At 52.0% G+C, this 27,387-nt stretch overlaps 1 protein-coding gene across 4 annotated transcripts in view; it reads right to left on the reverse strand.

Annotated features, from left to right (window-relative positions):
- Positions 1-18,815: 18,815 nt before the first annotated feature.
- The window catches only part of LOC133340570 (transmembrane channel-like protein 5), a 58,165-nt gene continuing 49,593 nt past the window's right edge, over positions 18,816-27,387 (reverse strand). For all 4 annotated transcript variants that reach the window (XM_061548899.1, XM_061548898.1, XM_061548897.1 and 1 more), the window contains 7 exons: positions 27,116-27,191; positions 26,399-26,532; positions 23,803-23,970; positions 22,850-22,928; positions 22,405-22,551; positions 21,629-21,689; positions 18,816-19,401 (listed from right to left, as the gene is read on the reverse strand). In XM_061548899.1, coding sequence (XP_061404883.1) covers positions 19,388-19,401; positions 21,629-21,689; positions 22,405-22,551; positions 22,850-22,928; positions 23,803-23,970; positions 26,399-26,532; positions 27,116-27,191 — 679 coding nt within the window. In that variant the 3' untranslated portion in view covers positions 18,816-19,387. The remainder of the gene's footprint in view (positions 19,402-21,628; positions 21,690-22,404; positions 22,552-22,849; positions 22,929-23,802; positions 23,971-26,398; positions 26,533-27,115; positions 27,192-27,387) is intronic.

Consider the following 27,387-nt stretch of genomic DNA (forward strand, 5'->3'; position numbering starts at 1 on the left):
ACGTAGAAGGGAAGTAATAAAATAATAAAAATAAAACATAATAAAATAATAATTCTCACGACGTTTCGGCCACAACACAAGCAGCCGAAACGTCGTGAGAATTATTTTATTATGTTTTATTTTTATTATTTTATTACTTCCCTTCTACGTGACTTTACCGAAAGAACCAAGAAGATGAATCCCTGCAGTCACGAAAGCTTTAAATCGAAATTTGATCACGATAGTTTAAGGTGGATGGGAGATGGGGGGGGGGGGTTACTAACGCACCACGATGTTCCTCCACCCGTCTGTCTGACAACCGCGAGGAGGTTGGGGCTTTTGAATCTGCGAGAGACGCGGTGTGTCAGAATGCTCGCTGGGGAGGAGAGGCTGCCATTCCTCCGTCGGAAGCTGGACCAGTACCATCCTTCGCGTCTTATGGAATGGAGACGGGAAGTCGGGTGGACTGGTACTGGCCTCTGGTCACCATGAGAGGTGGGAACAGGCCTCTCTCCACTTGGGACAGGGTAAGGTAAAATAAAATCCCATGGAGTGGCTCTTCTGAAGAAAATATTGAGATCGTGGGAGCGTGGCAGTGAGGTGTGGCAGTGAGGTGCAGGAAAGCCGTGGTTCCCAGGTTATTCTGGGCTCACCTTCCCATCGGAGCGCCGCGGTATCGAGATGTTAACTCCCTCGCCTGGTATACAGGACGTCGTGGGTTTAATCCACGACTAGGGAGACCTCCTGTATACCTCGCCTGGTATACAGGACGTCGTGGGTTTGATCCACGACTAGGGAGACCTCCTGTATACCTCGCCTGGTATACAGGAGGTCGTGGGTTCGATCCTGACTCTGACACCTGTATATTTGGAGTATGCATGTTCTCCCCGTGGTCGCGTGAATTTTTCTCCGGGTCCTCTGGTTTTTCCCTCTCCGTTTAGAATCAACGTGCATTTATCGAGTCTTTAGCTGTTATAGATTTACCCACGATACGCCACTTTGTTGAGTGATCATTCGTGGCCAGGTCGCTTCTAAAAAAAGCTGTATAACTCAGTGGGCCTTACGTGGTAAAATACATTTTTAGAAATAGTTTAGTGTGCGCACAGACTAGCTGAGACGACTAGGGAGACCTCCTGTATACCGCGCCTGGTATACAGGAGGTCATGAGTTCGATCCCGACCCTAACGCCCACTGTATATTTGGAGTTTGCGTGTCTCTCTCGCCCCGCGGTCGCGTGGATTTTTCTCCAGGTCCTCCGGGTTTTCCCTACACATTTAGAAACATCATTTGTGGCCAGGAGGCTTGTGAAAAAAAAAAACTACAAAGTAGCTCAGAGGGCCTTACTTGGTAAGATAAAATATTAAAAAAATTGCAGGAGGTGAGGAATGATGGTGACCTATACCCCCACTGAATGTAGCCACCTGTGAGCTGCATTCTATGACCCTCTGTCCCTGGTGTTGACTTAAGATTGACCTTATTAAGTGACTTTAATGCGCGAGTGAATCCAGACGATAACACATGGGAAGGAGTTATTTGAAGGCATGCGCCAGGTGAGCTTTATGTGCGTGCCATGGGCTTGTATTCAACAACACGAGGCTTCATCATCGGCGCATACGGACAACATGCTGGACGCATGCTGAGTCCAATCAAGAACATCCAGAATCAGAATAAGTATTTATACTGGAGGAATCTGATGAGCTGTAAAGCTCTTTTTCACATATCCCCTGGACGAGTGACAGCACCAGCGAATGCGAGCCCTTGTCCTTGATACTGAGACCCACCGTGGAGCTGAGCTGATCTATCCATTGATCATCGAATTGTCATCTTCAATATGCGCCTGCCATTATTTCACTTTAAGCAGTGGGCATCCACTTAAGGATCCCATTCAATACAACAAAATATCCCGGTCTCAGTGATCTGTTGCAGCTGGGGTTGGCATCGTTCCAACCATCCTCTTCCTTTCTAATGCCGAGGTGGAAATGGGTGAGGTTTATGACTGTGACTCATGCAGCCGCTATGGCCGCATTGGTTACACAGTCCAGACCTTCTCAGAAACTCTAGGGTATTTGGAGAAAGTGTCCCAGCTCGCTGAAAGAAAGCATCCGCTCATTAGAGTCCACGAGGAGGATTACCGCTGCCTCCCGCTCGGAGGTTCGGAGAACCGTGCGGCATTGCAAGGATGAGTCGGTGCCTGCTGGATCACCGGGGAGATGGAAACTATCTCAGTAGAGCGCGATCACAAACCACTCTTCCAACAAAAAGTAACTTGTGGGGCGCCACAAGTTATTATCATCCTGAAGGGAGATAGTGATAACCCAATCTCTGACCCCTCCCCCGCCCACCAGGAACACATTTTCAGAAATGTTAAGCATTTCTGAGGTCCAGGGGGGCGGGGTGGGGACCCCCTCAGCTCAGATAACATCATGGGAAAACGTGGGGGGTGACCTTGCTAGTACTACTCAGATATTGGAGCAAGTAGCCAGCCCCTGTGAGTGGATGGCTGATATACCACCCACTGACGGGGTTACAGAAAGCGATTAGGAGAATCAGACGAGGTAAAGAGTCGGCCAGAGATGACCTCACAAGTAAACTTCTGACTGAGGGTTGTACGTTTGTTATGTATGTTGAACTTTTTTCTAACCGTAGATGCGAGTGGAAGGACAACGAACTGAACATGAAAAAAAAATCAGTTCGAAAGAAGTTGGTTATCAATCGAGATGATTTAAAGGTTTCTTAAAATCGGGAAGGAAAGAGCGTTCCAGACGGCCGCAGAAGCGCGTCTGGAAGCGCCGCTGACGCGGTGACCGCCGTCTGTGTTCGACGGCTTGCAGCCAAAAGCCGCTGGCTGCTGCTGCTGCTGCTGCGATGAGGACCGCAGTGAGTTCACGCGATGATCCCTCATAGCTCCTTGACGAGGCTTGTGTGCGGGCTGCCTGACATGACGATGACATCGCTACAATGGGCAGGAGCACAGGACGGCGTTCCGTCCGATGAAGACCGCTTGTGTTGCGATCGAAACGTCGTGGCTCTTTTGCTTTTATTATTTTCAAGTTATTATTTTATTTTCATTTTATTTAAAATTTCATTTTTTTATTTTTATTTTATTTTCTATCTACGTAACTTTACGATATAAATTATGCCCTAGTGCCCCCCCCACCCCCCTTTTTTTTCAAAGAGAGGAACGGCAAACGATTAGAACAACAATAACAACAACAGCCAGAGCGTGACTACACACACACACGTCACACACACGTGGCAGCAGGGGGTGGATATTTGCCTTCGCTTTGTGTTGTTTGACAAATGTGGTCTCACGCGGTCTAATGCAACGTGTGTCCACCACTGTCAACTGCTCTCACTTTCACCATCGTCATTATCATCGTCCGCATTCATCGCCCCGTCAGACGCTCAGCCATTGCGGGGGAAAAGATGACCCTGGGAATATCCGCATTCATCGCCCCGTCAGACGCTCAGCCATTGCGGGGGAAAAGATGACCCTGGGAATATCGCCTCGTGCTTGGAGAGGTGGTCAGGAGGCGACCAGCACAGCAGTGGATTTCTTCCGTCTATCCGTGCAGCTCTTCCAGTGCCCTCTGCTCCTACGCCTCGTGGTGGTTTTCTCCGCACCCCCCCCCCCCCCACTCCAAGAAGCCAAAGACTCTTTACGTGGAATTGGTCAAACATTGCTTGAGCCACGTGACCCCGGCCTGAACTCAGGTCACCGTCCCGGGAACGCGTTGTCCGCTATTTGTTGGCAGCTCGAGCTGTTGGTGACTTCTGACTGCAGCCTGAATTCTCTGGGACGAAGTCACCTTCACTGGCCGATCTTTAGAAGGTCGTGGGTTCGATCCCGACCCTGACGCCTGCTGTATATTTGAAGTTTGCATGTAGCCTGAATTCTCTGGGACGATGTCACCTTCACTGGCCGATCTTTTGGAGGTCATGGGTTCGATCCCGACCCTGACGCCTGCTGTATATTTGAAGTTTGCATGTAGCCCGAATTCTCTGGGACGATGTCACCTTCACTGGCCGATCTTTTGGAGGTCATGGGTTCGATCCCGACCCTGACGCCTGCTGTATATTTGAAGTTTGCATGTAGCCCGAATTCTCTGGGACAACGTCACCTTCACTGGCCGATCTTTAGGAGGTCGTGGGTTCGATCCCGACCCTGACGCCTGCTGTATATTTGAAGTTTGCATGACTCTCTCCCCGTGGTCGCGTGTATTTTTCTCCGGGTCCTCCGGGTTTTCCCCTCCACATTTGGAATCAACGTCACGCGTTCAGAGTATTTGGCTGCTATAAATTTCCACACGATGATAAGCCACTTCGTTGAGCTATCATTTTGTGATAGTCAGGTCTACTCCTGGGATTAAGTTCTATATCGCTTAGTGGGTATTCTACCTGGTCTAACAAATACTTGTGGCCAGGTCGTTTTTGAATAAGAGCTAAATAGCTCAGTGGGCCTTGACTGGTCAAATAAAATGTTAGTTTTTTTTTTATTCCCAACGTCAATATTAGGGTCGAGTAAAATGATGCCTCAACCAGAGCAGGAGCATGCCCCGCAATCCATCACTGTAGATGCTCTGAAGCTGCCTTCCCGAGGGCGTGGAGGTGGTGCCATTTATTGTCCCCCCCCCTGCACCTCCGATGAGCTACGTACGGCGCGAAAGAAGTTCAACATACACACCGCAAATGGATAGAGCCTCACCCCCTCGCATGCGTGGATGTCCTCCCACGCGCATGAACGGTCACCGACTGGCTGAATTTTTTTAATATGTAGAGGACCGCAGAGCTTGGGCCAGTTGCTGGTAGCCGCCGGCTCGCACCCAACTTTGTGCCGTGCTGGGCGGCTTTCTCCAGACCGTGTGCAGTGCCGTCACGAAAACATCTTAATATGTAGAGGACCGCAGAGCTTGTGCCAGTTGCTGGTAGCCGCCGGCTCGCACCCAACTTTTTGCCGTGCTGGCCGGCTTTCTCCAGACCGTGTGCAGTGCCATCACGAAAACATCTTAATATGTAGAGGACCGCAGAGCTTGGGCCAGTTGCTGGTAGCCGCCGGCTCGCACCCAACTTTGTGCCGTGCTGGGCGGCTTTCTCCAGACCGTGTGCAGTGCCGTCACGAAAACATCTTAATATGTAGAGGACTGCAGAGCTTGTGCCAGTTGCTGGTAGCCACCGGCTCGCACCCAACTTTTTGCCGTGCTGGCAGGCTTTCTCCAGACCGTGTGCAGTGCCGTCACGAAAACATCTTAATATGTAGAGGACCGCAGAGCTTGGGCCAGTTACTGGTAGCCGCCGGCTCGCACCCAACTTTTTGCCGTGCTGGCCGGCTTTCTCCAGACCGTGTGCAGTGCCGTCACGAAAACATCTTAATATGTAGAGGACCGCAGAGCTTGGGCCAGTTGCTGGTAGCCGCCGGCTCGCACCCAACTTTGTGCCGTGCTGGGCGGCTTTCTCCAGACCGTGTGCAGTGCCGTCACGAAAACATCTTAATATGTAGAGGACTGCAGAGCTTGTGCCAGTTGCTGGTAGCCACCGGCTCGCACCCAACTTTTTGCCGTGCTGGCAGGCTTTCTCCAGACCGTGTGCAGTGCCGTCACGAAAACATCTTAATATGTAGAGGACCGCAGAGCTTGGGCCAGTTGCTGGTAGCCGCCGGCTCGCACCCAACTTTGTGCCGTGCTGGCCAGCTTTCTCCAGACCGTGTGCAGTGCCGTCACGAAAACATCTTAATATGTAGAGGACTGCAGAGCTTGTGCCAGTTTCTGGTAGCCGCCGGCTCGCACCCAACTTTTTGCCGTGCTGGGCGGCTTTCTCCAGACCGTGTGCAGTGCGGCTTCGTTGCGCGTGCACCCTATTGGTGCGTGCCGCCGGTGTGCACCTTTGTGTGTGCGCGCGTGTGAATGAGCCGAGTTAATGTTGCATTGTGTTGATGCGCGCGTTAATGGGGTTTGCTCGTAAGTAGCTATTGCTGTTTGCTACCGTTGTTTGAACGTTATCCTCTTTACCCCGTCTGGAACGAAGACGGCTCTCCATAATCCCCCCCCACACACTCCCCCCCACCACCAGCACCTCCAAACAAAGAAACACGTGCACAAGCACACTCCTACCTCCAAGACAAAGACGCGGCCGCCTTTGTCTCCCCCGGTGGCGATGTTTACACACCGCAATCAGGCACTCATTTGAGGCCGAGTCAGTTTTCATTTCATTTCAGTTTTCAGTTATTAGGTATAGCCCTGTGAGCCATGCGACTCTTGAATCGGGTGCAACCGCAACAAACAAAACCATGAACAAGGAACATCTTAAAGTGACTACGCGCAAACAGAAAAATTCAGGAAAAAACAGCAAAGTCTTCCTAGGGGATGCCGAAGACCGATTCAGATAAATCGTCACCGGTGTTGGCCGTGAGCGGGAATCGAACGCGGGTCGCCGGGTTCATAGCCACAGTTCCCCACGAAGACAAAGATCCCCCTTATCGCGTTAACTCATACCTCCACACATACACGTACATACACACACCCACCACGCTTATCCCAACCTCCACACACACACCGCCACATCCACACACACAAACCTCTAACCCCACACACATCCCTACCCACAAAGACACACACGTACATACACATCCCGGGTAAATAAAGGACATCATTATTATCATAATTATTATTAATACCTGTCGGGAATCACGGTCCGCTGACTCAGCAAGGGGAGTGATGTGGAGGGGTAAAGAGATGGGGGAGATGGGGGGAGGAGGATTGGAATGTGCTTCTGATAGTTACCACCACACGTCCCTGACTTTCGTATTGTCTGTTGCTGTACTATTTAAATAGCAATAGCTATGTCAACAATGTTGTTTACTTGGGCTGGAAAGCCTCACTGAGTCTCGGTATTTTTATTTCTGAAAGGGTCATTGCTACATCGGTGATGTTTTACCGAATTCTTTATTTTTAAGGAATACATTTAGCGCAATTTCCGACTGACACTCAACTATTTAAACTAAAAATGTTTTTCATTTTATCAGGGAAAGCCCCACTGAGAGATAGAGCTTTTCTTTTTATCAGAAGCGACCTGGTCATCACAAATGATAGCTCAACGAAGTGGATTATCGTGTAGAAATGTATGGCAGCAGTAAAATAAGTGAATCTAAACGCGTGATGTTGATTCTAAATGTGGAGGAACAACCCGGAGGACCGGAGAGAAAACCACCCGACAACGGGGAGAGAGACACACAAAGTCCAAATATACAGCAGCAGGCGTCAGGGTCGGGAACGAACCCACGACCTCCTGTATACCAGGCGAGGTAGTTAACATCTCCTAGCCACCGTGACTGATGAACATAGTTCCCAAATACCCCCCCCCCCCACCAAAAAAAAAAACGCTAAGCGGTCAGCAACAAGCAGCACTATCAAAGATGTAAAAAGTTTGTGACAACTTCCACAGTCGAGCCGCTACGGTTCCATTCCCGGTTACGGGGAATTTCTCACCGATAATTCCCGCGAAACCCAATATCATTGCCACAATTACCATTATTTAACCAATTATATGTTGGCGTGGCTACTTTATAAATAACCACGTGGATGTGTAGCGGCGCAGTCCACAAATCGCAAATGTAAACATCAGGCCGCATGCTTCTGGTCATTTATTTACGTTTAACCCGTCCCAAATCTGGGTGTAAACGAGATAATGCGCTTACACGTCGTGCTCCTCTAATTAAACAATAGATAATAGATTAGACATATACCAATGATTACACGTTGCGACGAGGGGGGGGGGGGTGGTGGTTATCCCCCACAGCAGGGATAAAGCGAAGAGTCCCCGTCGAGAGGGACATGCGCGTCTCTCTCGATGACGCCTCTTGGGCGCCACGGTGGCGAGATGTTAACTCCCTCGCCCGGTATACAGGAGGTCGTGGGTTGGATCCCAACACGGACGCCTGTATATTGGGGTTTTGCGTGTCTCTCTCTCTGTGTTTCTCCGCGGTCGCGTGGATTTTTTTCCTCCGGGCTTTCCCTCCACGTTTATAATCAACATCATGCGTGCCGAGTATTTGGCAACTGCGATCATTTTCCCATGATGATGGCGATAAGCCACTTTGTTGAGCCACCATTTGTTATAGCCACAGGTCCGCTTCTGAAAAAAGTAGCTCCACATAGCTCAGTGGGACCTTTAACTGGTAAAATAAAATAAATAGTGTCCAATGAGTGCACTATGTTACCGACGCTCACTGGCTCCGAGGTTCGGTCACCCAGGAACGGCCTTGGGTCGTTCCAAGAAAAACAACGCGGGTCAGTGTTCCCCGACTCCAAGGACGATCCGACCCGGGCCAACTCAACCTTGTCACGGGCCGCCGCCGCCGACACGATGTGTACTAGTACAAAACAGCGATCGATCCACTGCTGGATGATGTCCTCCCCCACCTCCTCCTCCTCCTCCCTCCCCCAACGCGGCTACTGGTCATGGGTGGGCGGGCGAGCGGGAGTTGATGGTGGGGTTGTTTCGCCATACTTCACCACGCCGGTCAAGTGCTGCAACGCCCTCGTCTGGTATGCCACAGCCTGTGGCACGTGGCTGTACGCGCGGTGGTCGCCAATGCGGTTGTGAATCGAGGAGGACGACGTGAAGAGTCGAGTCCAAGGGGTAGAGAGACTCGAGTGGCCAATCCAAGGCTGGGTCAGAGGTCACTCACCCGCGAGGGTTGCCACGATATTGTTTTGTTTTTTTCCACGATCCGAAAGGCTACAGTATCATGTTTATACTCTTTGGTTCTTTCGGTAAAGTCTGAGGACGACTGCTTGTGTTGCGATCGAAACGTCGTGATATATTATTTTTAATTTTATTTTATTTTTCTACCTACGTGACTTTACCGAAAGAACCAAAGAGTATGGATTACTGCAGTCACGAAAGCTTCAAATCAGTATAATATTTATTTTTTACCCGTGGCATAACACCATGGGACAGCCGCACAGAATGATAACACGTGGGGGTGGGGGCGGGGCAGATGAGAATATTTGGCTGCGATAAATGTCCACATGATAAGCCACTTCGGTTGATCTATCGTTGGTGACCAGGTCACTTCTGCAACAGAGCGATGTAGCTCAGTGGGCCTTACCTGGTAAAATAAAACATAAAATCTGGTTTTAGTGTTCAGCATTGTACGTAGCGTTGTGGCCGAAACCTCGTGAGAATTATTTTATTATGTTTTATTTGTATTATTTTATTACTTCCCTTCTACGTGACTTTAGCGAAAGAACCAAGAAGAAGATGATGATGATGAGAGGGTGACAATGGTGATCAGAAAATGATGATGACGATAGGGGATGGTGAGAAGAGAGGGAGAAAGGAGCGAGCACGGAGGAGAAGATGCGTGTTTTTTCGCAGTGAGCGACGGGGAGATAGATTCAGAGTGAGGGTGGCCACGCATAAGTAACGTGATTTGCCGGATATGACGATTATCGTGATATCGCGATATCAGTTTCTCGTGAGTTTCTCACAGCTTCGGGTTTGTTTTACGGATTTGTGTTTTGTGCTTTGCTCGACTTCAAAGTACGAATACGGCATGATCTGCTCAAGAGTTTATGCAACTACCGCAGCTCACCCAACAACATACGTGATGCCACACGTGTTCCCATCACTGAAAAGTTTCAACGATCTGCAGTGCTTACAACGCACATGCTGCCACTGACACCGGATGTAAGTAATTCAATATATTAAATCCAGAAAACAAACATTTTGTAAAAACACAACTTTAATGGTTCATAGCGATGTATTAATTGGACGTAAATATATCACTGTTTTGTGTGTGTGTGTGGAGCGGTGGAGCAGTGGTTGGCGAACCGCTCCACACACACAAAGACAAGCATCCCCCATAGAGCCTTTTAACAGACTGTTGGGGCAAGTGCTGTTAGCGAGCACCTATGAAGGCCGGCACGGCACACGAGGGGGTGGGGGTGGCCAGAACCACGCCCGACCGCCTTTGTCTCCCTGGTGGCGATGTTTAGCACACCGCACCGCACCAAGCGGAGGTTCACCACCGGTTCAGATAATAATTCGTCACCGGTGGTGGCCGTAAGCGGGAATCGAACCCGGGTCACCGGGTTCAGTAGCGCAGCGCGCTAACCGCTGCGCCACCGCTCCCCGCCGCTCACTGCCCCACTCACAACACACACAGGCACTCACAACATCGCAAAAGACACCCCCCACCACCCACGCGATATATTAAGCCCCCCCTTTTTTCGGGAGCGCCATTAATACCGCGAGATTGAAAGCCGCGACTGACGTGGCGTGTGCAGTGCCCAGCGTGGCCTCGCCGCTGTGACTCAGACTCGCGGGGCGATGCGGACAAAGGCAGGACCTGTGCTCGGATTAGACCCGTTAATTAATGAATTAACTCCAACTAACAGCGGACGATGCCTGCGCACCGCGTGTATCGATTACAGCTGCGCCAGATCACGTGACTCCGCACACATACCTGCCTGCTGGTACCTAACTAAACTAGAGCAAATAAAAAAAAATGTGTTACCAGGTAAGGCCTCACTGAGCCTACGTAGCTCTCGATTTAAAGCTTTCGTGACTGCAGGGATTCATCTTCTTAAGAGCCAAGAAGACTACGTAGCTCTGTTTCAGAAGTGACCTGGTTATCACAAACGATAGCTCAACGAAGTGGCTACTCACGTGCAAATGTAGAACAGCCAAATACTCTAAACCAGTGGTTCTTCGCCTTTAATGCAGCCTGCACCCCCCCCCCTTAGTTCCCAGAAAGGGCATCTCGCACCACCGGTTAAGAACCACTGCTCTAAGCGCACGTTTCTAATTGTGGAGGGGAAAATCGGAGGACCCAGAGAAAAAATAAATCCACGCGACCACGGAGAGAGAGAGACGTGCAAACTGAAAATAATACAGGCGTCAGGGTCTGGTTCGAACCCACGACCTCCTGTATACCCGGCGGGGTAGTTAACATCTCACCACCGTGGCGCCCTTCTAACCTGCACAATGACGTGCAGGTTATGAAAACGTTAAAGATCCCGTGACGTCACTGGCAAGAGTGTCGGCGTCACGGTCCAAAAATTTCCGGAAATATTTTAACAAAAATTGCAATCATCGGCACCCTACTGAAATAAATAAACTTGGCAGGACCCTCCCTGAAAGAGTATTGAGACTCAGTGATGCTTTCCCGGGTTAACAATAATACATTAAAATATATATGGTACGTATAAATATGTATTCGTACATCAAAATATTGGTTTTCCGGACCAATGTTGTCAAGCGACATTTCGTTTAAGTAAGCGAACCGTGGACCGGTTTCGTCTTCCTGGAACTCATCGGCAGTCGGGCTTTGTGAAGGAAATGCTGCAGGCGTTATTGGCAAGCGCATGACGATATAACGATTGTTGCAGGTTTGAGGCAGACAACACATACCCGACATACGGCATCGCAGCAGGCGATCGCAACGATACGATTATCTTAATCGATGATTAAATCGATGTGCACGCTTAGAGGCCGGAGGTCAGCTTTCTCAGAGGGTCAGAGCGTTGAGCCGCCACCGCTGAGCACCTGGGTTCGAACCCGGTTTTTCAGCCGCCCCTGTGATTAAAACCGGGCTCTCAAATTTAGCTTACCTATGGGGCCATAGGTAAGAGTCACAGACCCCTTAGACCGCCACTAGCTGGGCCATGTAGGGAGGGCTCCCTTGCCATGGAGATAAAAGATGTCAGCGAGACGCCCACGTGCTTAAATAAAAGACACGGGGCAGCAATTGACCTTTCCCCTAGAGAGAGGCAGAGCACAACGTGTGCGTGGCACTGCCTAGGTAATAGCCCACGTGCCAAGCGGGATCGGTCGGTACCCGCTCGGGGGTGGCGAATGCCATCAGTGTCCACCCTGGACACTCCTGTCGTGTTCATTGTATTGTTTGTGGTTCGTAACTTTCTGACCCGCCACGACTGGGCATCTGTAAAAAAATGTATAAAGAGCTTTATAGCTAATCGGATTCCTCCAGGAAAATATTCTGATTCTGATCCACCATGAGTAGTGTCTACCATGGGCAGAAATCTTAACGTGTGCAGTGTCTGTTTTATAGATAAACTTAACTTTAATTGTCACATTCCGTGGATATTTCCCATCATGCTCCTTTTATTTAACTTTATTCTGAAGCGGTATCTTGTCTAGCAAACGTAACGACCGTTCGTTATCTCATTCGTTACCGGCCGTGTTCTCTTCAGAAACAGCCACCACGGCAACCTTGCTATTACACCGCACACACCGCAACATGTGTTGCGAGTGATCTACAGATCCAATGCTCCCAACAGAATCCACGTTTACAATTTCCCACCCCTGCGGTGATAGCGTACCCAGTAAGTCGTTGTTTTTCCCAACGGATCAAGCGATCGATGCCAGAGGTGTTTTTCTTTTACGACGTTTGTAAAATGTCGAGAAAGGAGTCTGGCGTTCGTGAGGAGGTGAGAGAGAGTGGGAGTTGAGTGGTTAATATACGTACATTTTGTACGAAGCTAAATTCTTCGCAACAAAAAAAACAGAAAACATTCGCTTGTCTCCGTGCTCACAAACGAAAAGTAAAAATACGAGGAGTCATCACTAGACGCGCAAAGACAAAGATAACCCCTGTAGCGCCAACAGACTTTTGGGTAAGTGCCGTTAGCGGAGAACCTATAAAAATTAACCCGTAAAAACAAAGTTTTTCACTATAAATCCTTTATATGCGTGGCGGCTAGAGTCCTCTCGTCCTCTGGCTTGAAATGGCTGCCACCTATGGGTCAGATGATTGCCTGCCACCATTAAGCAATTGGTAATTAAAATGTAAAAAAAAATTCCTAAACAGTGTAAAATTTTTGAAAAAAAATTTCATGAAAATAAATTGTCACGCACAACGAGTCTGTGTGCAAAATGTCAGCTCGATTGGATCACGGGAAGTGGGTTAAAAACGACCGAAAGATTTGCACTGTCTTAAGCAAGCAAGCAAGCACGCACGCGAACTTAATATAAAGGATTTAAAAAGGCCGGCACGGCACACGAGGGGGTGGGGGTGGCCAACACCACGCCCGGCCGCCTTTGTCTCCGCAGAGACGATGTTTACACAACGCACCAGGTACTCATTTGAGGCTGAGTATACCTAGGAGAGGCCCAGGAACGATTTAGATGATCGTCACTGGTGGTGGCCGTGAGCGGGAATCGAACTCAGGTCCTTGGGTTCGGAATGCAGCGCACTTATCACTGCGCCACCGCTCCCCATATTGAACACACGTAATTCAGGTAGGAACAACAGGTTCCACACTGCCCACCAGGGATTATGTGTCTGTCTGTCGTGCACATTTGTCTGTCGTGCACGAATGCGCTGTCCAACCAAGTTCCTACCTGCCCACTCCGAAGGAGCGTGTTTAAACACACACGCACACATGCACACAAACGAAGACCCCCCCCCCCACCACATAGCCTTAATAGACTGTTGGGGCAAGTGTTGTTAGCGAGTAGCACCGATGCAGGCCGTACACTGTGGCACACGAGGGGGTGGGTGGCGAGCACAACGCCGGGTCGCCTTTGTCTCCCCCAGTGTGCGATGTTGACACAACACAAGATGTACTCACTCGAGGCTGAGCCGACACGCGCACACAACACACACCCACTCATACACTCACTCACATTAGGCTCTCTGGAATGCGATTCAGAATTAATAACAAAAAATGTGGGCTTTGCCGATAGAGGGGCTGGAGGAAGAGAGAGAGGGGGGGGTAACAGCTACAGCCACAAACACACAGCCCTGGACTCCACGCTTCCCTCGCCTGCTACACAAGAGGGTTGTGGGTTCGATCCCGACCCTGACGCCTACTGTGTATTTGGAGTTTGCGTGTCTCTCTCTCTCTCTCATCATCATCACGGTGGCTATGAGATGTTAACTACCTCGCCTGGTATACAGGAGGTCGTGGGTTCGGTCCCGACCCTGACGCCTGTTGCTGTATATTTGGAGTTTGCGTGTCTCTCTCTCTCTCATCATCATCATCACTGTGGCTATGAGATGTTAACTACCTCGCCTGGTATACAGAAGGTCGTGGGTTTGATCCCGACCCTAATGCCTGCTGTAGATTTTGAATTTGCGTGTCTCTCTCTCTCATCATCATCACGGTGGCTATGAGATGTTAACTACCTCGCCTGATATACAGGAGGTCGTGGGTTTGATCCGGACCCTGGACGTCTGTTGTACTTCGGAATTTGCGTGTCTCTGTCCACGTGGAATTTTCTCCGGGTCCTCTGGGTTTTTTCCCCCTCCACATTTAGCATCAACACCACCACCACCACGCGTTCTTAGAGTTTCTGTTTTGTCGCTATAAATTTGCGCGCGATGGGCCGCACTTCGTGGAGCTATCATTTTCTGCACGGCCGATGAGCACAGTTGGCTACGTACGGCGCGAAATAAATTCAACATAAATGTGTGACCAGGTCGCTTCTGAAAAATTGCTTTGTAGCCCAGTGGGCCTGACCTGGTAAAATAAAAATAATATTTTTTTACATATTCTTGGTTCTGTGAAAATGTTCTTGCTGTGGATTTCACACCTGATGATGATTGCTTGTGTTGCAGTCGAAACGTCGTGGGAATTTTATTGTTTTATACTTTTATTATTTAATTGTTTCCCTTCTACGTGACTTTACCGAAAGAACCAAGCATATGAATCCCTGCAGTCATGAAAGCTTTAAATCAAAACATTTTTACAGTCAACTATCTCGCCCTTTCCTCTCACGGTTTTCGTCTGTCGCTCGCCTCCTCAGCTGCCTCCTTCACCACCAACCCCCATGTCCCCCACCTCTAAACCACCTTACCCCCTTCACCTCGCTGAACCATCGCCACACACCATCATCCCTGTCACCTCGCTTATAAACACCGCCGCCCACCATCATTCATCTCTCTCACCGCTCACCTCCCTCGCCTCTCACCTCTTCGCTCGCCTTCCATTATCCACCTCAACGTCAACCTCCCCATTCCTCGCCTTCCTCACCAGCTAGCCACCTTTAGCTCCCACCTCGCTCACCTCCCTCAAGCCCCTCACTCAGCGTCACCTCCATCGCTACATCAACCATCACCTTACTCACCTCCACCCCACCATCACCCACCACTCACCACCTTCCTCACCTCACTCCACCATCACCCATCACGTCCCTCACCTCACCCCACCATCACCCACCACTCACCACCTTCCTCACCTCACTCCACCATTACCCACCACTCATCACCTTATTCACCTCCACCCCACCATCAACCATCAGCTTCCTCACCTCACCCCACCATCACCCACCACTTATCACTTTACTCACCTCACCACCTCCCATCGCTTCCCTCCCTCTCCTCACCTCACTCCGCCATTGACCATCACCTTCCTTCCGTCACCAGCCATCACTTTCCTCACCTTCCTCACCTCCACCCCACCATCACCCACCACCTTCCTCACCCCCACTCCACCATCACCCACCACCTTCCTCACCTCACTCCACCATCACCCACCACCTTCCTCACCCCCACTCCACCATCACCCACCACCTTCCTCACCTCCACTCCACCATCACCCACCACCTTCCTCACCTCACTCCACCATCACCCACCACCTTCCTCACCTCACTCCACCATCACCCACCACCTTCCTCACCTCACTCCACCATCACCCACCACCTTCCTCACCTCACTCCACCATCACCCACCACCTTCCTCACCTCCACCCCACCATCACCCACCACCTTCCTCACCCCCACTCCACCATCACCCACCACCTTCCTCACCCCCACTCCACCATCACCCACCACCTTCCTCACCTCCACTCCACCATCACCCATCACCTTCCTCACCTCACTCCACCATCACCCACCACCTTCCTCACCTCCACTCCACCATCACCCACCACCTTCCTCACCTCCACTCCACCATCACCCACCACCTTCCTCACCTCACTCCACCATCACCCATCACCTTCCTCACCTCACTCCACCATCACCCACCACCTTCCTCACCTCACTCCACCATCACCCATCACCTTCCTCACCTCACTCCACCATCACCCACCACCTTCCTCACCTCCACTCCACCATCACCCACCACCTTCCTCACCTCCACCCCACCATCACCCACCACCTTCCTCACCTCACTCCACCATCACCCACCACCTTCCTCACCTCCACTCCACCATCACCCACCACCTTCCTGACCTCCACTCCACCATCACCCACCACCTTCCTCACCTCCACCCCACCATCACCCACCACCTTCCTCACCTCACTCCACCATCACCCACCACCTTCCTCACCTCACTCCACCATCACCCACCACCTTCCTCACCTCCACCCCACCATCACCCACCACCTTCCTCACCTCACTCCACCATCACCCACCACCTTCCTCACCTCACTCCACCATCACCCACCACCTTCCTCACCTCACTCCACCATCACCCACCACCTTTCTCACCTCACTCCACCATCACCCACCACCTTCCTCACCTCACTCCACCATCACCCACCACCTTTCTCACCTCACTCCACCATCACCCACCACCTTCCTCACCCCCACCCCACCATCACCCACCACCTTCCCCACCTCACTCCACCATCACCCACCACCTTTCTCACCTCACTCCACCATCACCCACCACCTTCCTCACCCCCACTCCACCATCACCCACCACCTTCCTCACCTCCACCCCACCATCACCCACCACCTTCCTCACCTCACTCCACCATCACCCATCACCTTCCTCACCCCCACCCCACCATCACCCACCACCTTCCTCACCTCACCCCACCATCACCCACCACCTTCCTCACCTCACCCCACCATCACCCACCACCTTCCTCACCTCACCCCACCATCACCCACCACCTTCCTCACCTCCACCCCACCATCACCCACCACCTTCCTCACCTCACTCCACCATCGCTTCCCTCACCTCAACCCCACCATCCACCATCACCACCTCTCGCCAATTCTCTTACCTCCCCTCACCTCTCACGTTTCTCCCCCCCTCTCCCCCCTCCCTCCCTCTCCTCCCTCCCTCCCTCCCTCCCTCCCTCTTTCACCGCCCAACACCACGACCCCCCCCCACCCACCGCGCTATCCCCTCCCCTGGACCCCTCTCAACTGGGACCCCATCAAGAGCCCTCTCATGCCCCCCCCCCCTCTCTCCCTTCCCCAGGGGGTGACTCAGCGAAGTCGCGGGCTCTCGACCCCCCCCCCCCCTCTAGCCCCTCGGTGACTTGACAAGAGGGGGCGGGGCAGGGAGAGGAGGGGGGTGGAAAAGAAATTAATAATTAAATTGGCTCGGTCGTGTTGAAAACAGATTGTGAGTGTGAGTGTGTCATCATCATCGTCATCAGCCATGGCCAATCCACTGCTGGATGAAGGCCTCCACAAACCGCCGACGCCTCTCACCGCCGTCTCCTGCCACGGAATAATCCGCCCAGAATCAGGGGTCTGTCACCGCAGGCAGAGGGCAGCAGGGGTCCGTACAGAGGGCAGCAGAGGTCTCTAACCGTACAGAGAGGGCAGCAGGGGTTTGTATAGAGGATAGCAGGGGTCTTTAATCATCAACAGAGGGCAGCAGGGGTTTGTACAGAGGGCAGCAGAGGTCTGTAATAATCAACAGAGGGCAGCAGGGGTCTGTAATAATCAACAGAGGGCAGCAGGGGTTTGTATAGAGGGCAGCAGGGATCTGTAATCATCAACAGAGGGCAGCAGAAGTCTGTAATAATCAACAGAGGGCAGCAGGGGTTTGTACAGAGGGCAGCAGGGGTCTGTAATCATCAACAGAGGGCAGCAGGGGTCTGTAATCATCAACAGAGGGCAGCAGGGGGTTGTATCAAGAACAGCAGGGGTCTGTAACCGCGCACAGAGGGCAGCAGGGGTTTGTACAGAGGGCAGCAGGGGTTTGTACAAGGGTCCGTACAGAGGGCAGCATGAGTCTGTAACCGCACGCAGAGGGCAGCCGGAGCAGTGATTGTGTAGAATGCTTCAAGTGGTTTGCGCGTGCGGCGACTGAAGAGTGGCGGGCGGGGCGGAGCCGGGCGGGGAGACGCGGCGCCAGAGATCGTGAAAACTTCGTGCTGTGTAAAAAAAAGATCGTGGAACTATCGTGTTGTGTAAAAAAAATATGGTGAAAATATCGTGTTGTGTAAAAAAAATATGGTGAAAATATCGCGTTGTGTAAAAAAAATATGGTGAAAATATCGCGTTGTGTAAAAAAAATATGGTGAAAATATCGTGTTGTGTAAAAAAAATATCGTCAAAATATCGTGTTGTGTAAAAAAAATATCGTCAAAATATCGTGTTGTGTAAAAAAAATATCGTCAAAATATCGTGTTGTGTAAAAAAAAGGGACCACCCCCCCCACGGGCTCAGTCAAGGAGCGCGCGCCTCGCCACTTTGGCCGTGGCTACTCGGGGTAGGAGCGCCATTCTCAACGTGCACCCCAAAGAAGGGCGCTGCTGCTGCTGCTTGCTGCTGCTGTTCGTTTTTCGATGAGGGGCACATTCTTCAAAACATCTTAGCGAAACATTTGGAGAAAGCCGAAGACAGCGAAAAAGGCCTTGCTGCTGGCTGCTGCACCGTGTTGAGTAATGTTTGTTTTCCGCGTGTTATGGGCGCTTTCGTGTGTCTGTGGGAGACGGGGTGGTTTGTTGGCACGCCAGGAGAAATTGTTGTGGAGAAGCTATTTGTCAGTCATCACGGAGGAGCGGGTGTACCGTGTGTTTTTTATTTAACATTTTTTAAAACTATTTCTCTTTACTACTCCTGCACACCAGGCGAGGGAGATGACATCTCCTCGCCACCGCGACAACCCCAGGAAGGTGCAGCAGATTCGAGCCGAGTGCTTTACATTTTTATTTAGAAACAAAACCGGAATTAAGCCAGTTTTCTTTTTTATATATATATACAAATGATACCGACAGTCGGGAGTTAGGTGGTGATCGTGACAAGTGTTTTTTTTTCCCTCTAAAGAGCGAGGTTACAGTAAAACCATAATTAATATATAAACAATCAAGTGCAAAATGTGCGGAATTTACGCAAGGTTACACGTACCGGGCGTAACCAAAATCAATCATCGTGTAAAGTTACGAGCGGTCGCCTCTCCCGCGTGACGCGCGTGTGTAGCAGCGTGCGGCGGCAACCACACGCAGCGTGCAGCGGCAACATCTCCAAAAATCCGCTCGGCCGCTGAACCCGCCGGGGAGTCCAGGACGTACGATGCGACGGGGAGGATGAGGAAGGAAGGAGTAATGGAGTGAGGAAGACGGAGCGGGAGCGACCCGCTCGCCACTTCATTGTCACTGGTCGTGGCAGCAGCAGCAGCAACAGCGTAGGTGGCGAGGGCAACCCTCAGCGTCGCTCAGTCCGTCACCGTGACGACCGGCCCAGGGACGTCCCTCAGTAATCAGGACCTGAGAGCACAGAAGACAACCATGGGGATTGATATTAGACCAGGACTGCTTCTGTGACGTTACTTGTTAAGGACCGTCGGTCTCGAATTCACGTTGCATTGCGGCTCTTGACACATGGAGTTTTTTTTTTTTACCGAATTCTGACCCTTGTAATAGACCGGACGGCAATACAATGCAACATTTATAGCTGCCGCAACGAAACAAAAGGGAGAAATTACCTTCACACCAATCTCAATTTACTAAAACCTCCTGATGCACTTTGTCCAACAAAGCTGGTGGTGATTTGCTGATGGCCTGGCGATGCGTAAGCTGAGGTCATGATGTGACCCCCGCCCCCCCCCATGGGGTTATATCAGACGGGGGAGGGGGGGGGACACACTAATTGTACCGCCTCGACCCCAATCCAACACACATACTGACCCGGCCGCGTGTTAAGTGAGACCGGGCTCCATTATAAATTCAGAGGAGTTATCCGTAGAGGAGATCAAACGATGTGTCGGGCTCTTCCCGCACACGAGCTGCTGGTCTCATCGACCGATCTTCCAGCTCTGGACGTCCTCTCTGGCGCATTTCAGCCTTCTCTGGCTGCTGCAACTCCACCGTCAAAAGTGTCGACTTCCAACAGACATCGGACCCACGGCTCCCCACCCACCCTCCGGGTCTTGCAGCAGCGCGTCCCTGCACAATGCCGCTTATGATGAAATCATCGCAAGAGTTACATTGGACCCTCGCTGCTGCTGCTGCTGCTGCTGCAGCGACCGTGCAAATGTGAATTTGATTAGAGATTTAAAATACGAAACGGAACTAATAATCTACGTTGCCAAGACATCAAAGAAAACCCCAGACATCTCTCCCACGCTATCTTCATTTCTTAAAATAGAAATTCGTTCTTGCGCCAAGTCATCCAAAAGTGGTATTTTGTGTTAAAGCATACTTTGCGCGCACTTGATATCTGCTAAACAAAACAAAAGACAATAATATACTGGCAAGCGCATACTGTGTGTGTGTACATATATCTTTTATTCATTTCATTCTTGGTTGTCATGACTGTCTGGGCAAGGCTGGCGGCTGGAAAAATCCAATTTCCGCTCTGCCACCACCACCGCCACCGCCGCCACCACCACCACCACCTGGTGGCGAACAGCTGTGTGTGGCGGTGCCGATCGCCAACAACCCTGCCGACGCGAGCCGATTCGTCGTCGCAATTCGAGGTCATGACTCAATGAAACTGCTGCTGCACAGATTTGAAGCTTTCGTGACTGCAAGGATTCATACTCTTAGTTCTTTCGGTAAAGTCACGTAGGTAAAAAATGAGATTAAAATTAATAAAAAATAAAACAATAAGATCACTGTGATCTTATTGTTTATTTTTTATTAATTTTAATTTCATTTTTTTACCTACGTGACTTTACCGAAAGAACTAAGAGTATGCTGCTGCACAGGTTTTTTTTGTCCCTCACTCCAGGCGCGCACGTTCCCTTCGTGTGCGGCTAACCTATTTCTCACGAAGATTCGCAACCGCGTGCGGTGTGAATTCACTCGTATTGCGGTCGGACGTGGGACGATAGTGTGCTGTGTACCGTGCGTGTACGGTACGTACTGTGTGGGTACTGTACGTACTGTATGTGCTACTTGGCAGGTCAGCTGTCTCCTCGTGTGGCTTTGTTTGGAATGCATCTACTACTATTACTACTACCGCATGAAGCAGGAGAAACCTGCATTTAGATTTTGCCTCGTAAATTGTTCGTCAAACGACAAACTCGGTTCCCATGGTATGACGATGATCCGATTGCTCTATGCCATTGCTGTCCCAAGATTGCCCTAAATGTATCCCGATGCATAACGGCCATTTACCGGATCACCCGCATTCGGTTGAACCTGGGATAATGCTTGGATGGGTGACCGCCAAAGACAGGTGTAAGTAGGCGTCGTGAGGTGCGGTGCAGATAAATCTGTCACTGTTCGACACTCCCCCCACCAGCTTCGCCAACCCGAGGTGACCAGCACGGTGAGGTGGTGTGGTCAAACATCCCTCACGGCCCACAAGGCGGTCTGGAGGCCCTCGTCCAGCAGTGGATTAAAACGGGTTCCGCGCTCCGTTTGACTTTAGATCGCGGTCGCTGAGCCCGGGTCTGAAAGGCCCATGAATGCCGAGGGGCCAGCAACGGACAACGCGCTGCCTGGACGTCCCCACCACGGAGGTGCGTGCGGCGGTGCCGGATCTCACCCAAGGAGTAGTCGACGCCCGGGAACGAGACGCGGCCCTCCGTGGTCATCTTCTCCGGGAACTGGGGGACAAACGGAGACGGCGGGGGGTTGGGGGGGGGGGTGTCACGAGCGTAATAAACAGCCCAACGGAGAACAACGCTCGCCGCAACAAGCGGGGGAGGGACACGCGGCTGCTAACACGCACGCCCGGTTACCCCCCAGCGCTGGCAACAACAACAACAACTGCCATTCACCACGTTGCCTGCGCCAGGCTATGTGCACTTTAAGACCACTGCGAAGTGTCGAATGCCCGCTGGCAGGAGGTCACAGGACAGAGCCAGGTGCCGTGGGTCGACTGACTGCGAGAGGGACACACGGCGCGACAGCCAGGCTCGCCACTAGCACGCACGCCCGGTTACCCTAGCACCAGCATACGGGGACGGACACGCGGCACGACGAAACCGATCCTGAACCCCATCTCCCCCTCCTTCGCGAAACCCGCACTGACCAGCGTGGTGTGAGTGTGTGTGAAGCGTGTGGTGTACGTGTGTGTGGTGTATGTGTGTGTGGTGTGCGCGGTGTATGTGTGGCGTGTATCGCTTGGTGTGTCGCTCGGCGTGCCGCGTCGACTACTCGGCGTGGGGGCACCTCCACCCCGCAGTAGACTTTGTCATGAAGGACTCTGAATGCAAGCAACTCGGGAGAGGAGTACGTGACGTGACAACGAGCAGCAGGAATGTTGCTGGAGGGATCAGAATGTTTTTTGTGGGGGGGGGGGGAGGGGGGCCACGGTACCTGTGCGGACGGACCCATCGGTTGCCCCCCCGACGGTTTTGTATTCCCCGCGCCTCCCGCTCGGCCCTGCCGGTTCCCCTGCTGCTGCTTCTTGTTTTTGTGCTCATTCTGGAGCCTCTCCAGCAGGAACTGCTTGTCGTGCCCTTCCTGGAGGGCACCGGTTGTGGGGTGGGGGGGGCACAGGGTCAGACGGTGAAGGGGCGGGCAAAGGGGCTCACACGGTCACTGGGTGGTCAACGGTTTTTACGAGGTCACGTGGTGGTCATGAGGTTACAAGGTGGTCAAGGGGGTACATGGTCACATTGTGGACGAGGGGTCACGAGGTCACACCGGTGAGGATCTCTGGTGCGCGGCGACGACAACTCGCATAGCACCACAGTGGCACAAGAAGGTTGAGTTTTCTTTGTGGGGCCCTGTGACCTCTGCTTACGGCGAGCAGCCTCACGTTTTTGATTTGTTGCTGCAGAAGCTTCACCGTCTGCTTCCGCCCATCGTACAGCTGATACTGGATGTAGACGGCCATTCTGCGGAGAGACGCGCGGCGCCCGCGCCCAGGAGAGTGAACTCGATAGAACGCGACGAGTTTAACACCAGCGACCTCCGATTCAGCGCACGGTTGGGTTGCGTACGGATGCGAAAGAAATTCAACGTACGCAGAAACGGACAAAATCGACGTCGCGTCTAATTCCGGAACCATACGCGCACGTGAGCGCTCGGTTGCGCAATTCGATCGCTCTCGAAATCGCACGACTTGTTTCATCTCCACTTGTAACAGCGGTCGTTTGTATATTGAACTGCTTTCGCACCGTACGTAGTCAACCGTGGAAATCGCAGTGCTTAAGAAATGAGTTTTAAATCTAGATTATTTAAAAGTGCACAGCGCCAGTGGCTTCTTAATATCGGAAGGAAGAGCGTTCCAGATAGCCACATGCATACATTAACCCCCCCCCCCCCCCCCCCCACTGGCCTTCGCACCTGATTGTGACATCACAATTATCCCTCCAAGACCGAAACAAGATTACTCCACAAATCTGGCTGTGCGCCTGATGAGGCTGGTTTTTGTAATTACTGACGAAACGTCGTACTCGAATTTGTAACGTTGTGGGTTTACTCTCCAACACACAACCGGTTGTGCTGTACGAATGACGAATTGGCACGTTCTGTTTACGTGAAAAACCCTTCTAATTGGCCGTGTCGGGTGGTGGCGGGTTTCACGACACACATTTATATTTACGCTGGCTAACCCAGAAACCTTTATTATGGAGTGTCAGCATGTATGCTGAACTTATTTTGCACCGTACGTAGCCAACCGTGCTAATCGGAGGTGACCGTCTTTCTTTGGTGGTGGGGGGGTGGGGGGTGCGGCACTTGGAGCTTGTGTCGGTGCGGGAAGCTCACAAGAGGAAGGCGCTGATGATGAAGAAGAAGAGGGCGCTCTCCATGAAGTTGATGTAAAGCCACACGGCCGCCGACCGCGTCTTGTCGACTTCTGTCACCCACCGGCGCACGGCGTCGTAGAACAGGGGCAGCGAGCGGAACGGCCCGCAGTTCGCGCTCGGAGTCTTCCTGCGGTGGGGAGAGGGGGGGGGGGTCACGAGAGGTCATCTGAGGTCATTTTAACATCACAAGCGTTTACTTACGATAATTACTACTACTACTATGATTACGATCACCAGCGAGTGACACGGCGATCAACAACCGCAGGGTCCCGGCAGTCACGTAAAAGGTTTCTCAGAAGTAGTTTTGCGATATCCGCTTCCGTTCATGAGCAACGAGGGCGGCACTCACCTTGCGAGAGTTCCCAATGGGTTGTTAGGCCCGTGATGTGACGCCAACAGCACAATCGAGATTAGATATTGGCGAAAGAGACGAAAATAAATACGGTAGAAGCTGTGTACCAGCACAACACTTGTAAGTAGTGTACAGTACTTGTATCAGAAGGTGGCCGTTTGCCTTCCTCATACGAGTGTGACGTAGGAGTGATAAAATAATCGGCCCAAGGAGACTTACGAGACAGGGGTTTTATTTCTTGATTTCTGTCCACAGACTCAACAATGCACGTAGACACAACACTGCACCATAGACTCAAAAACTGCATCATAGACTCAACACTGCATCATAGACTCAACACTGCACTGTAGACTCAACACTGCACCGTAGACTCAACACTGCACCATAGACTCTGCACTGCACCATAGACACAACATTGCACCATAGACTCAACACTGCACCATAGACACAACACTGCACCATAGACTCAACACTGCCCATAGACGCAACACTGCACCATAGACTCAACACTGCCCATAGACTCAACACTGCCCATAGACTCAACACTGCACCATAGACACAACACTGCACCATAGACTCAACACTGCACCATAGACACAACACTGCACCATAGACTCAACACTGCCCATAGACTCAACACTGCACCATAGACTCAACACTGCCCATAGACTCAACACTGCCCATAGACTCAACACTGCACCATAGACACAACACTGCACCATAGACTCAACACTGCCCATAGACCAGGGGTCGGCAACCAAAATAACAAGAAGAGCCATTTCTTTCCAATTCGGTACAAAATTCAGTATTTCAAGAGCCGCAATGCATCTGAGTACATACTGTACATATCGTCAAGAAGCAGCCTGTAAAGAGCCGCATGCGGCTCCGGAGCCGTAGGTTGCCGACCCCTGCCATAGACTCAACACTGCCCATAGACTCAACACTGCACCATAGACACAACGCTGCCCATAGACTCAACACTGCCCATAGACTCAACACTGCACCATAGACTCAACACTGCACCATAGACACAACGCTGCCCATAGACTCAACACTGCCCCTGTACATGAAGCAGCCCCCCTCCTAAACCTCCTTGCGTTCCTCTCTCAAAGCCTCACCACCTCTTCTCCATCGCCCATTCCCTCCCCCTTCCCTCTCCTCGCCCCTGCACTCCTTCCCCTCTCTCCCCTGCAGCTCTTTCGTGACCCCCCCCACCCCCACCGTGTGCCCTCTGTAGCGTGGGGCTTGTTTTTCAAAAGAGGGGACGGGGGGGGGCACTGAGAAAACTCAACGGGGGTGGGTGGGGGGCACGACGACACATGCCACGCAGAATGGGTGCGAGCTCCGGTGAGCTGCTGTACGACACTCAAACGGCAGAGGGTGAGCTACCGTGCATCCTTCGACACGCAACTCAAAAAACGACCGTTAGCTTGGTGGTAGAGAATATTTAAAAGATCCAATGAGCAATATCTCCTTCGCGAATCCATCTCTCCACGTGAACAAAAAAGAACACACACGCAACGTGTGAAAGGGAGAATGTGCTGTCTGCGCATCTATTTTGTTACGTTCTGCACAAAGACGCCGGTGGTTATTTTGAGTTTGCATATCACTGTGTCATTTTTCGTCGAACCGAGGCCCCCAGAGCGGAAAGCGTCAGTCAGGGTCCTTGCCCCTGCGAGATCGGCAGTTCACCAGCATTCGATTCAAGCGAACCCGACTCTGCTGACGGGACACCGTGTGTCAAAACCGGTCCACAATTTGCCTGCCTTGAAACAATGCTGCTGAAATGATGCACTCCCAGAATGCCGTGTGGCCGATATAATTCGTCAAAATAAAATACTTTGATATATTTTTTTTGCGTAGGGACAGATGTATTCCATAAGTGATTGACTGAACTAACGCAGACGTGCTAGGGCACATCTGCGTCAGTTCAGTCACGGTTACGTGTCTTTGCCGAACTTTGAAGCAAACCCACGACTGGCGTTGAATATCGAACGAACATTTTGTTGTGACGTGGGGGGGGGTATGCTAAGTCCCCCTCCGACGCTACGGGGTCCTCCGATGCTCCAGTGACACCCAGTCCTTCAACGACCAGTCTCACAGCAGCCTCACCACCAACGTGGCCACCACCGCCGCCATCGCCGTGCCCTGCGTGCCGCAACTGCCCCCCCCCCAACCCCTTAGGTCCGCCGCTGCCACCCACCTCCACATGAGGACCACCACCAGGCTCACGTAGCCCACGAAGGCGGGGAAGAACTGCAGGAAGATGAAGAAGGTGGACGTCTGGGCGGCCCTCCACGCCCGCCGCGGCGGCTGGCAGTTCATGCGCAGGCTCAGCTGGAAGGGGGTCAGGGGTCACCGGGGCGATAAGGGGGGGGGGAGAGGGGTTGTCATCCAACGATGGATCGATTCGCCGCTTCTTACGCCTTTTTCCACTGCAGAACCCGAAGCCGTGCCGCTGAGTCAGCGCGTAAATTACATTCGCCCCCGCCCCTGGCCCTGCTTGGTCCCCACGCCAGATCGAGACGTCCCGTGAGGCCAACATTTCACGGCTTGGTTCTGGTTCGGCTCGGCGAATAGCCGCTGGGAAGACCACCGGCACCGTGCGGGCCCCGCGCTGGCACGGCTCGGATGTGCCAGTGGAAAAGGGGCCACTGCTCACGCGATACATGTGCAGTACGCACGCGACGTTATCAAACAATTGTCATTGTCGTAATTATTATCAGCGGCTGCCATCATCTATCATCTATCCGCTGCTGGATTAATGATCCATCTGGGCCGATGTCGCGCGAACGATTCCATTCTCAACTCCAGTCCTCGCAGTCCCCCCACCCACCATGGTACAGCTGTCAGTGATTACCAGCCATCCGGCGTGTGCGGTGTGTGCAGTGGCCGTAAACCCCTGGCTGCGTGGAATCACCTTCTTCACGTAGAAGATGATGACGAGCTTGATGATTTGGATGAACGGCAGCAACGGCGAGAAGAACAATCCCAGCCTGGGTGGGGAGAGGACAACGACCGACACGGACACTCGGTTAATCACCGACCCCGTCGCCCTCCGCTGCTCCGCCAACGTCACGCGTGTTCTCCCCTCGTGTACGCGGTGTGCCGTCGGGGGGAGGGGGCGTTCTCCGGACACGGCAGTTTGCCTTCTTGACGCAAATAAGATGAATTGCACGGACATCCTGAGCA

Source organism: Lethenteron reissneri, chromosome 10 (assembly GCF_015708825.2).
Source record: "Lethenteron reissneri isolate LAM-NWPU_2019-01 chromosome 10, ASM1570882v1, whole genome shotgun sequence".
In the NCBI taxonomy this organism is placed as follows: domain Eukaryota; kingdom Metazoa; phylum Chordata; class Hyperoartia; order Petromyzontiformes; family Petromyzontidae; genus Lethenteron; species Lethenteron reissneri.